Raw genomic sequence first — 12,888 nt, 5'->3', positions numbered from 1 at the left:
CATACATGTGATGTGTAGAACTAAAGGCTTTGGCATACTGGCTGGATGTTGGGCTATCCTTGGCAGGAGATCCCTTAGATGAAGAATACTGCAGAAGTGATATAGAAGGACATCTCTTATCTCCCACAAAACACAGCTTCCATTCCTCCCATAGTACGAACACTGTACTTCTAATCTTTATAGATACTGTCACTAAAGCTAGAGATAACAGTTTCTTTACTATTCTACCAAGATTTTCAGTTTCACAACAGAAGTTGATGACGTATTACTCTTTACCTGTGATTTTTAACCAGGATTGTGTGGAACAATAGGATTCTACTTGCTTCATACAGGGGTTCTGCCACAAACTTCTGTCACTGTTGACAATGGAACAGCTTTTGTCTATTTGAATTATTAGTGTTTCTGTCAACCACTTTTCTGTGGATTTAACAGAAGAAAAGCCATCAATCACAAATTTCACTTATGTGGTAGGACTGGTGTAGTTATCTAATAATTCTAACTCATTACCAGAAGCCATTGATACTGCATCTTCATTCATTGCAAAACACTTGACATTTTCACAGTGTCTTTATGTTTACTTATTCTTACATAGTTTACAAATATAAGAAATTATAAAAAAATAAATAAATTTACAAGAAAAAAACTATAAAACTACAAGGTCACAGCAAGAGGAAATGTTATGGTTCTTCAAACAGTACTGATGGCTACTGCAGCATTCTGACACCAAACATGTTGAAAACACTATTCTGCATCCTCCCTTTTAAACCAACACCATCACTGACAGACAGAGGCTTAGAATATAATGTAGCTATAAACAGCATATAATCCTCCTTAGTATTATTCTTTTAAATATTTTTGGGAGATCTAAGCCCACATCTTGTTCACTAGACGTTTGGCTTTCCGGCTTTTCTGTCAATCAGATGCAACTGCCTTCCTAGGTTTGAGACTCAGCCTTGGTTTCTTATACCTTAAGTGACAGCAAATCTTCTGGTCATATATATATTTTTAGTGGTGTATCACTACATAAAGAAGAAAATTAATACTTCATGGTCAAAACAAGACCCTTACCATCACCAGACATACAATAGAAAATATAATGCTGTCAGCTTTGTGAAGAGTCTTAACATGGTGAAAGGTATTTTCAATGTATCTGGTTAAGTACAGAAAGTATGGAAACCCAAACCTCTGTTCTGTAAAGAAAGTCTTCTTCTATGTGTAGACTGCTAGAAATGTTGCAAACAGTTCCTATAGTTTATGCCCTGCTTGCATGGAGCACTACAGTGCTCAGGTTTTACTTAAACAAAAACAGAGATTTTTTTTTTTTTTTTTAAACTTTTAAACTGCAGCAAACTGCTTGCTACAGTTTAGACCACACACAGTGTGCTCACATTTGATCATAAATGCATTACCAGCTTAAAAAAAAACAATACTGCATTAGACAGCAATCTGGATTGGCTGATTGAGGCCCCAAACACTTTGCAACTGGGGCAGTTGCACCTCTCACCCCACCATAGCTACGCTACTGGCTGCCAACCCCCCAGGAGGATCAGGTGAACAGGTCCACATGCTTATTGTGTGGCTCTATGAATATCAAATGAAAGGTAGCCATCTGCAAGGATTCCACAGTCTTAACTATTTTGCCAAATTTTAGTTGTTGCCCAATAATAGTAAATACAGGTGATGATTTGATAAGTGCCAGTATACCACAACTTTTGACAATGAAAACAAGGTCATCATTTCTACTGCACCATGCATGTGCAATGCTAAATTCTGTTTGAATGGAAGTGGTGACATCAAGAGCATCAACAATGTGGTCATTTTTATATATTTTCTGAGCTAAATATTGGAGTCAGTTTTAACATGCCAAAAAGCAGTTGCCCAAAGGTGGAATCTCGAGACACCACGAGTGACAGGAGATGGTAAACATAGGAGTCTGTCTTCATCTACCTGCTGTGTAAGGCAACACAGCCAATCGTGAGACCAGTTTATTTGTGATTCAATTGCCTTTAGATCCCTGCGTTTATGCATGAATCTCTCATGACGTATAGTGCTGAACATCTCAGCCAGTCCAATGGGAACTGTATTTGTGAGGTTAACTGCACAAGAGCTATTCTTAATAAAACTGTACTAAGTCACAGGGAAGAAGGTTTACCATATCTGTCTTAAGTTCTGTGGTGATTTTATGACGTCACACAAGACTGAGGAGCCTGTAATTACTGGGGTCTTTCAAATGGCCTTCCATGAGGGGAGGATCACAGCAAATCTTTCTAGATATCAGGGACACAGGCAGTTTTTAATGCGCTATTAAAAATGTATATAAGGGGGTACTACTATATTGCTTTTGACTGTAGTAGGACCAGTGGTTAGCAGGGAGTTACAAAACTGGTCTGAAGATTTGGCAAGTGGAGGTTCCCACTAGATGTTACCAAATATATACCACCAGGTAATGGTTACCACTTTCCGGGGATTTTGTGATTTGAACAGAAGAACCACAGATACTATACTACAAGATGCAGATATCAGTTGATTTGGAAACTGTAAAAGCAGATACATCAAAAGCAGAACATCTGAACTACAAAAAAGACTCTAGAACACTGTCATCTGCTGCGAAAATACTAAAAGGATATTCTTATTTGTACATTGCCATTTTGAATCTACCACCTCTGCAAAGAAACATAAGAGTTCTAAAGGAGCAAAGCTACTAACTTTTGCAAATACCTATATGAAAATAGGGTACAGCAACTTCACAAAAGCCAGCACAATGTTTCTTTGTATTCTTAGTAAGAATCTAACATTTTACTTGTATCACATCTATGTCCATAGGCTCCACTGGTTGTCTGTATGCACTAAGAGGCATTTCTTACCCACCTTAGAGCCTCAGATGGATAAAGCCTGACTGCATCTCAGGTGACCAGAGTTCAAATACTGTCTCAACTGTTTGTTGGGCTTGCTGTTCAGCGGAGGCAGGTAGGTGTGACCATCCCAGAGCAAAGGGAAGATACAATGTTTGCAGGCCAGATTACAGTAACTTATGTCAACATGTAGGAAATTAGACTGAAAACCTAGAAAGCAAACTTCTTTCACTAACAGCAGTATCAGTTACCCAGATCACCTGCCACCTCTCTCTTGAGGAGGTCTCATTATGAGTAGTGTGGAAAGTAGTGCTGGTGATGCTGGCTCAAAAGGGTTAAACACATGACAGATAGTGTGTGGCATGATGGGGCTCAGGCAAGTCATGTTACAGCAGAGTGCCACACTATACCTAACAGCCTAGTGCATAAAATAAAGTAGAAAAGAAGGCATCACTTACCATAAAGTGCTTTAGCATTCATTTTTGTGCTTCCATCTGCTCCAGGCTGCATAGGTGGTGTTTCAGAACCAAATCCACTGCAAGAAAAGGATATTTAAAACAAGTTATCAATACACTTGCTTCCTTTGTATTACACAATAAATGTTTATACACAACTTCAGGAAATATATGTCACTGCTCAAACTTCATCAAAACTTTTCTTTCCCACTAAATAAATCACCAGTAAAGGCAAAAAAAAAAAAAAAAACAAATCAAGAAAAGCCCCGTTTCTTCTCTCTCTTTACTTGATGCTCAGCCCGTTCATACTTTGATTAACCTGTCTATAATGAGTTTTGACGAGTCTGTGACCAGCTGTGGTATGGCATCCCCTGAATACATTACACTTTGCAAATTAAGCCGTTTCATACTATCCCCTCATGCATTTCCAGTCTGCTGTAACAAGGGCCTCCTGCTCTTTTTTATCTTTTTCTGGATCCTTTGTGCATATAAAGGAATCAAGCAAGTTTCTCCTAAATGACTAGTTTAATTTCTATTGATTACATGCACGTGTTGGACTGCTCATTTCAAACTGCTGCTCTGTGCAGTGTTTTCTGATACCTCTGTGTGTGCCACATACCTTAGCAACAATGGATGTGTGGCTCCAAGTAGGCTAAGTCATGGGGACTCCAAGACTGCAGCATCCTGATGGGAAAGCAGTCACATTTTATTTATTTTTGTAATCAATTGCTCTTTCTCTTAGTTGCAGTCACCTCAGAATGATAATGTACAGCTGGGGGGGGGGGGGGGTAAAACCAGGCTTCCACCCCTGTAAAGAAATACCGTTTTAAATGTAGACACATGCAGCTACATAATATTATCTCTTATGAGATACAAGATGCATATGCAATAATCTCAACATAGTAGTTTCATACAACTGCATCCATCACATTTAGTTTAGAGCAGTTCGGTTTCAATTGGACATAACAGAAACATTTCTATTCTTTTAAACAAGAAACATCTTTATTAAATTATCACTTATCACACAATCATACATTTATATAAATGAAAACAAACCGTATTGACATAAGTTTAGTTGCAAACATTATACATCACTAATATTATATATCCAGTCACTGTCAATCAAACATTACATAGCTCATTCAAATCCTGCCTTCTTTTAAACCTCGTTCCTCCCTCTGCATGTAGTGTCCCCACAATTTCCATTTTTTTTCTATTTAATTAGATCTCATCCTTTTATTTAATTTATTTATTTACTTCAGTTTGATAACCCGGGAAGCCAACTGGGCCTAAAAAGAACCAGTTTTCAGTGGAGGCCCAGGGAGAAAAATTCCAGTATCAATGACAGAGCAGTCTAAGGGACATTAACAGTGAATTACAACTGAAATTTTGCATTCCACAATAATAGTAGTAAAAATCTAGCAACAGAGCAGTCTAAGGGTCATTAACAGTGAATTACATTTGAGGATGAGAAATTGTTGAAATAAACTATTAACAAAATTTGTAGGTTAAGGAGGAGTAGGAGGGCAAATGATGCGAGTGCAGAGATGATGCACAGAGTTAGAAGGTGGGTTTTGATACAGGAGGGTCCTATGTGGGGAAGGAGCAGGGGCATTTTCCAAAGATCCCACTTCCAGTTGTCCCATCTCTCCCACTGTATTCATCACTTCTAGCACAGTTGTTTTAAACTTTGATTTCCATTTTCTAAACATTTTTTTTTGGCAATCGCCATATTAAGACTCAGCATGGACTATGTCTAGGCAATTCTGATTCTGTCATAGGTCAGAAAATCATATCCTTAGTCATACCAATTTGCTCACCCAGTACTTCTGATAGAGTAGTCTGCAGGGAATTTTTAATGTCTGCCAACTCATTACACTCCCAGAAAATATGTTCCCAATTACCTCTTTCTTCCCCCATCACACCTCCAACATTCGCAGAAACATTTCTATTTGGTTTTAAAATAAAATCGACTGCAGACTATTAGCATTAATCATGTGCTGAGGTCACTGTTTTGTCAGTTCTAACTATGTTCTGCAGAGTACATTAAATCTCCAGTATTCCCTGCAATACATTAAAATCACACCTTATACATGGGAATTATTTCAATTCAGATAAAATATACTTCTAGTTCAAACTACTTGGGATTTACCAAATCCTCTTGTCAAACAATTTTAAAACCAATGTCTTCTTAGGGCATATCACCAAGTAAGCCATTATTTACTGCAGCTAAAATGGACTGAATCCATTACTGTTGTACAAAACGTAGCAATGGTATACAAAAGTCAATCTGCAATAGAAAATTTACTGCAGGACCTGTAGTATGCATCTGGGCCTCTGCTTCCAGTCATCTATAGTGGACTCCTGTATCACCTTGAACCACTGCGAAGACCTCTACCAAAGTCTGCGTGTGACAGTGAGTAAAGCTTGCAATTGCCTTTCAGTAAAACACACAGAAAAGCCACCTTAAGCAGTATTAAATTTAATTTTTTTTGCCTTCTTGACAGTAGATACAGTGTGTGTGCCCATTAGAATTTGGCAATTTCCTCTGACACGTACGGCACCTTTTGAAGCCAGAAGGACCTCTAGCCGTCTCTGCCCTAACAAAAGACATGCACACAAACAGAAGGAAGGAAAGTGAAGATAAGATATACCTGCTGCTCAGGCTGCTGCAGACAGACTGACCTACTGCCGGCTGTGATACTGAGAAAATATGTGTTTATTCTCATTTTTGTCTGCATTTTGATTTAATATCTCTGTAATCTTTACAACTGTACTTCTTATTCTTCTTGTTTGTTCCCCACCCACCCTCCGTATTCTTGTTTTGGTGTTGGTAGCTCGAATTGCCCGCCCCTCCTGTAAGTCTCTATCTGAACACTCCTCCTGAGTCCATCTCATTTGCTCACTTAACTGAATACAGTGAGATCATATTTTGAGTCTAGTGTTCACTCTACGTAATACAGAGAGAAGATTTGAGAAGGCCAACCCACTTAGGTTCTTCCTTCCTCTCTCCTTGCACTTTACTAACAAAAAAAAAAAATTCATCTGCTTTTACTGTATTTGTGTTTCCACCTACTTTATTTTGCTTTTGCCTCTTCTTAAAAGTACTCAGTTTTATTTATTCTGCTGCACTTATTGCTGCTTGGTAGTTGCCTGATTAAATTGTAACTGTTATTCTAAGTCTTTTGGTTTAAGCACTTGGGCTTCATACCAGTTGTTTTACATTAAGAAGGTTTGTGGTCTGCACTGTGGTGGCAGGACAGGTAGCTTACATCCTTCTAAGCTGGGAATTGCTGATTGAAAGCTCAGTGTCCGCTATTCTAAAAGTGTATTAGTTCTGGTTTAAGCACTTGGGCTTCAGGCCAATTATTCTACATTAAGAACATGGGCGGCACAGTGGTGCAGTGGTTAACATTGTCACCTCACAGCAAGAGGGTTTCCGGTTCGATTCTCGGCTGGGGTGCCTTCTGTGTGGAGTTTGCATGTTCTCCCTGTGTTAAGCGTGGTTTCCTCCCCCTCTCGGTTTCCTCCCACATTCCAAAGACATGCATCTGGAGCATTTCTCCCCGGGCCTCCGCTGAAAACAGGCTCTGTGGAACCTAGTCGGACATTCCCGGTCAACAAATGTTAAAAAAAAAAAAAAAAAAAAAAGAAGGTTTGTGGTCTGCACTCTTGTAGGAGGAGAGGCTGGATTCTGCCCTTCTAAGCTGGGAATTTCTGGTGACAGGCTTATTGTGCCTGCTTATTCGAACGGTTTCTTTCTGAAATTGGTGCGCCATGTTACTGTAGCATAGGACCAGATTCAGGCCTGCTGAATCTAGCTTTGTTTACCTGCATAACTTGAGCACTGATCCAGGCCATCTTTTTTGGAGAAGGTTCGCCTGCACCCTAGTAGTGGGAGTGTGCAGTTAGAACTTGTCTGATTGAAGACTGCTGGAACAGGGTTCAGCTTTGATTTTTTTTTCTGGTTAATTGGGTAACTTGTTTAAATTAGATTGTTCGTTTTCTATTGTTTTATATATATATATATATATATATATATATATATATATATATATATATATATATATATATATAAATTTGCACTTTATTCATCTGCTTTTACTGTACTTGTGTTTCTTCCTGCTTTATTACTAGGGGCATTGACTACAACTCTGAACTGAGATATACAACAATAAGCATCTTTTTATACGCATTTAAAGTGTTTTTTGATTGTATCTACTTTATTTTCTGAAACAACTACATATAGATATATATATATATATATATATATATATATATATATATATATATATATATATATATATATATATATATATATATATATATATACTTGTTTATTGCTGTGGTGGTGGTGCTGCGGTAGCGTTGTCGCCTCACAGTAAGACATTGTCCTGTTCGATTCTCAGCTAAAGCGTCTTCTGTGTGGAGACATGCGTGAATGGGCGTACCTTCATTGAAGGCTGTGCATCAGGCCTGGCAAGTCTGTATGTAAAAATCTACTGCCAATCATTAGCGGACCGGAGTTCTGCTGTGGCGACCCCTAACCGGGAAAAGCCGAAAGATACAACAACTTGTTTCCTGCCTTTCTTAGCTAGTATAGTCCAGTGTTCAGGTTACTGCTGAATTCAGGGCTGTGTTACAAATCTCTGTGTTTGCCCATACCTTACTTGGATAGAAGGAAGTTTCTTTGTTCAACTGTGAGAGAGGGGAGCTTTGAGCAGCCTATCTGTCCCTGTAGGAGTGGTTTCAGCCCAGAAAGTAGCAGTTTATTGGCCATTTTGGGCTAATTTCTCTCTCTCTCATTTCCGTGCTATAAAAACCGCATTTGCCCGGTTTTGCATCGCGGGCAGCGCCAGTTAGCTAGGGTATAACTATTCCCGGCCCACAAAGTCTCCTCTTCAATTTTTCCCTTGAAACTAGACAAACTTTCAACTTAAGCACTCAAGCCATTCATTTCTCAGCCCGGCACTTGCTCAAAACTCATAGCAAGCACTTATAAACCTTAGCACTACAGAAGGACAAGGCTCTCTATTCGACCTTACCAGCCATTCAGTAAAACAGTTTACTGTACTTATCCAGGCATGTCCAAGGGGCAGTTTCAGGTGTACTGTCCAGTCCAACTGGTGAATCTGGGCATTTTGAGGCAATGTTACAACTACCTCATGTACAAAGACAACCCTCTCCTCCTACCACCAAACACTAATACATGCGAGAGATGCAATTATACAGCCAAACTGGAGGCTAAGCTTTCTCAACCCAAGACTGGATCAGACAGTCAAGAGGAGAAGGGAAATACTGGCATCACACCACCAGTCTCACATAAACCCATTAAACCAGCACTGGCAAAAAACACACGTAAATACACGAAAACATAATCGGAGGCTCTAAATAAAAATCTGCAAAAGCATCAGAGCCCTCCAAAGCAGACATCTAAGCAACCTCCACCCCCCAACACAAACCATGAAACACATACTTCACAAAACCAGTGTGCAATGCCATCACAGCCCTCAAGGCAAAATAACATACCCAACATACTAGTAATGGGTGACTCTATAGTCAGGTACACTGACGTCCCCCTCACTAGGTTGAATAAGGAGAAGGTTACTGTTAGCTGCCTGTCGGGTGCCAGGATCCGCCACATAACACAAGCACTCAGGTCACTCCAGAACAAGTACAAATATGACTCTGTCATTGTCCATGTTGGTGTGAATGACCTGAGACGTACCTCCCTGGACTACATGAAGAGAGACATGAAAGAGCTCTCTGATCATGTAGCCCAGGCTGGTATGACCCTGACCCTGAGTAGCATCCTGCCCTCACCAAGAGTGATACCATGGTATAAAGAAAAAAATATCAATTTCAACAATTGGCTAAGTTTCTGGTGTCATTCAAAGGGGATCCAGTGTCTGTCTGCCTGGGATGACATGCTCGACAAGCCATGCTGCTTCGCTAGAGATGGCTAGCACCGGTCACCCTTAGGCTTTTGAATACTGGCCAAGGCTCTTGCTACTCCCATAGTGCCTTTTTTAGGCAAGGCTCAAAAGACAAATCCACCACCATAGATAGCACAAGTAACAAAAATCTGAGGGTAATACTACTCAATGCCAGAAGTTTAAACCTCAAAATGCACGCACTCGAGGCACTCCTCAGTATGGAGAATACCCATATATGTGCAGTAACAGAAACCTGGCTTAAGGCTCCAGAGAGCACCCCAGCACTACCAGGCTACAACTCATACCATACATTTTGGCTGCAGAACCCGAACCGAAATACAAAATGTGGGGGAGTATCCATATTCATCAAGGATACCTACACCTCCAGGTTAGTGGCACAGCACAATGCTTCAGAGATTATCCACGTGCAACTAACAGGCAAAACTGCAATTCAAATTGTAGCTTGCTACAGATCACCCACCATGTCCCAGGACCCAGATTCCATATTTATGGAAACACAGGGTAACAAAGGTCATACCAAACACCCTAATATTGGGTGATTTCAACTACCAAACATTAACTGGGAGAACTACTCAAGTACCAACTCCCTTGCCCAACATTTCCTACAATTTATAAACTCAAATGCCCTGGAACAACTGGTCAACACTCCCACCAGAGGTGACAACATATTGGACCTGGCCATCACCAACATGGGCGACCCGTGTTCCACACTGGAGGTCAACCCCTCGCTGGTTAGATCTGACCATAAACAAATCACTTTGGATATCCACATTCTGCCCCCACCCCCAAACAAGGAAACTACTGTGAAAAACTTTTCAAAAGCAAACTTCACTTTACGTAAGACAAGGTGGAAAGTTTCAAAGCCCCCATGCTAAAGAATAACACTGTCCAAGCTGCAAAATCCTTTACTAATGCATTCTACGGGCACCTACAAGAATGCATGGATCATGCTATCCCAAGCAAAACCAAGACTCACTCCTCCAAGAAAAGGAAACTCGTCTGGTAGACCCCTGCCATAAACAAGCTATACAATAGAAGGAGGAAACTAGTACAGAAAAGAGTAAAATCCCAAGAAGGGAAGACATCCCTGATCAGTATCAGCAAGAAACTACGATTCCTCATAAAACCGTCCAAGGCGAGCTTTGAAAGAAAACTTGCCAAGGACTCCAAAGATAACCAAAAGGCATTCTTTAGCTATGTCAACAATCTAAGTGGCAATGCTCAGATCTGCTCAGAGTTAGTGCAGAATGGCACAAAATACACTGAACCAACTGATATTGCCAACATCCTAGCAGACAGGTTCAGTGCAAACTTCACCCCCCTCTCACCCCCAAAAGGGCCCATAACCATACCAGAAGAATGTAGAGCCCCTGAAATCACAGACACTCAGGTTAAAATAGCCCTCTCTAAAGCCAAAAACACAGCTTCAATGGGACCAGACAGTGTCCCAGGCTGCGTCCTACATGAGCTCAAAGATGAACTAACCCCTCACCTAAACACACTGTTCAAACTCTGCCTCTCCATAGGCTACATACCCACAGAGTGGTGCAGAGCAATAGTTATTCCACTGCACAAAGGTAGAGCTACAACAGACCCTGGGAACTATCGCCCTATAAGCCTGACTAGCTTGGTCTGCAAAGCTATAGAGCACATCATCATGGAACTCAATAACAGAGACATTGGGAACCTCCAAACACTGGACCCTACCCATTTCAGCTTTGTTAAGGGCAGATCTTGCCTCCTAAGCCTGTTGGACTTTTTTGAGACAGTTACCAAGGCTATAGTCGAGGGAAAGGTGGTACACACAGCCTACCTAGACCTCGCAAAGGTCTTCGACACCATTTCCCATTCTGGTATTATAGACAAGCTCACCAGCCTGAACATAAACCCCTATGTCACAAGACAGGTTGCCAATTGGCTCACGGACAGAACCCACATGGTGATAGTTGCGGGAGCTATGTCTGACTCTAAACCATTTACAAGTGGCATTCCCCAGGGCTCAGTCCTAGGACCCCTCCTGTTCGGCATATACTTCTCAGAGTTACAGACAAGCGCAGGAGGACTATGGCTGACCAAGTTCACAGATGACTGCAAACTAGGGGCTATAATTGACTCACCGGCTGACGCAGACATCCTCCAAAAGGGTCTCACTGAGATGGATACCTGGTGTCAAAATTATGGCCTCAAGCTAAATGCCAACATTTGCATAGTTATTCCCTTTGGAAATAAAGTACCTACAAACTACCACATATGTGGTAGTCCCCTAAATATGGAAAACGTAATAAGGGATCTGGGGACCCAAGTAGATAGTAATCTCTCCTTTGATAATCACATTGCCAAAGTGGTTAGAAAATCCTTCTATGTGGCCCACCTAATCACAAAAGGGTTTGCATCCAGATCAAAAGAGGTCATTGTGCCCCTCTACTCATCACTCATCAGACCCATCATAGAGTACAATGCCCCATTTGGGATATACCTTACAACACACCTGCAACAGCTGGAAAGACCACAGAAGTACCTCACCAAGAGGATCACTAGCCTCAAACAGATGCCCTATGCAGCTCGACTGAAGAAACTCCAGCTGTAGTCGGTTGCATACCGCCTGCTCAGAGGTGATCTCTGCCTGACATACAAGGCCATGTCCAACCCAGAATTGATGGACATGCTCCACCTAAAGAAAACCTTATCCCCTCGAGCCACACGCTCTAGGGATCTAAACCTCACCACAACAATAAATAGGATGTGCTGGAGGGATAGATTCCTGTCCCAGAGACTTCCCATGCTTTGGAACAAGATTCCAATCTACATTAGGCAGAGCTCCTTGCTAGCACCCTTCAAGAGAAACCTTGACAAGTGGATGGGAAACAAAGTTTACCCAGGGGGATCACTTCAGTGGCTCTGCTGGACAGAGGCACAGGGAACTAATCTAAGGGGACGGCGAAAGCCAACACATTCTGGTTAGGCTTATAAATGCCTTCGTGCAGATAGCCTAGTACCTACCTATGAACCTAAGTTCAAGTTTTTTTTTTTTGGCAAAGTTAGGTAGAAAAAATGTACCAACAATGGTACACAAGGTTTACTGTAGCGGTAAATAGAAAGGTTAAACAGAAAAAGTACCAACAACGGTACTGAAGATTTGCCATGCAGGTTAATAGAGAAAAGAGAAAGAAAGAGGGACTACCAACGATGGTAGTAGGAAGAATAACACTAAGTGTTAAGCAAGGAACCTAGAGAGGAACCGGGTAAGTGAAATAAAGATAGAGACTAACTAATTAAGGTTTTCAAAGAAAAAAACACTTACAGTTTTAAGGAAATTAATTCATTTGAGGGATGACAGGAGAAAATGTGTCTTGCACTAAAAGAGACAAACAAGATCTGAGGTAATCCTGAGCGGAGAACTATGAGTAAAGCTAAGCTCGAGAGTTTTTGGAAAGTGTGAGCTGGAATAACGGCCAATTCGGTTCCAAGATAACGAACTGAGCCCACAGTCAAGGATTAAGTGAAGACTGGCGACATCAGATAAATCGTTTATTGCTCATAGCAAAAATACCTACAGAGAGCACTCAGGGTTGAGTTCCTTCTTAATGTAGGTACACGGTTTATTTTATCTTTCACTACTTTTGC

General features: G+C 40.9%; 1 protein-coding gene across 1 annotated transcript in view; it reads right to left on the bottom strand.

Moving 5' to 3' along the window:
* Window positions 1-12,888, bottom strand: part of EPS8 (epidermal growth factor receptor pathway substrate 8) — a 2,217,981-nt gene that overhangs the window by 1,035,531 nt on the left and 1,169,562 nt on the right. Inside the window, exon 4 of the mRNA XM_044087279.1 lies at window positions 3,311-3,387. Coding sequence (XP_043943214.1) covers window positions 3,311-3,387 — 77 coding nt within the window. The remainder of the gene's footprint in view (window positions 1-3,310; window positions 3,388-12,888) is intronic.

This window comes from Protopterus annectens, chromosome 11.part0 (assembly GCF_019279795.1).
Source record: "Protopterus annectens isolate FY-2018-M chromosome 11.part0, PAN1.0, whole genome shotgun sequence".
NCBI classification, from domain to species: domain Eukaryota; kingdom Metazoa; phylum Chordata; order Ceratodontiformes; family Protopteridae; genus Protopterus; species Protopterus annectens.
Note: the sequence above shows the minus strand (reverse complement) of the source record. Positions and strands in the feature narration are given on the sequence as shown.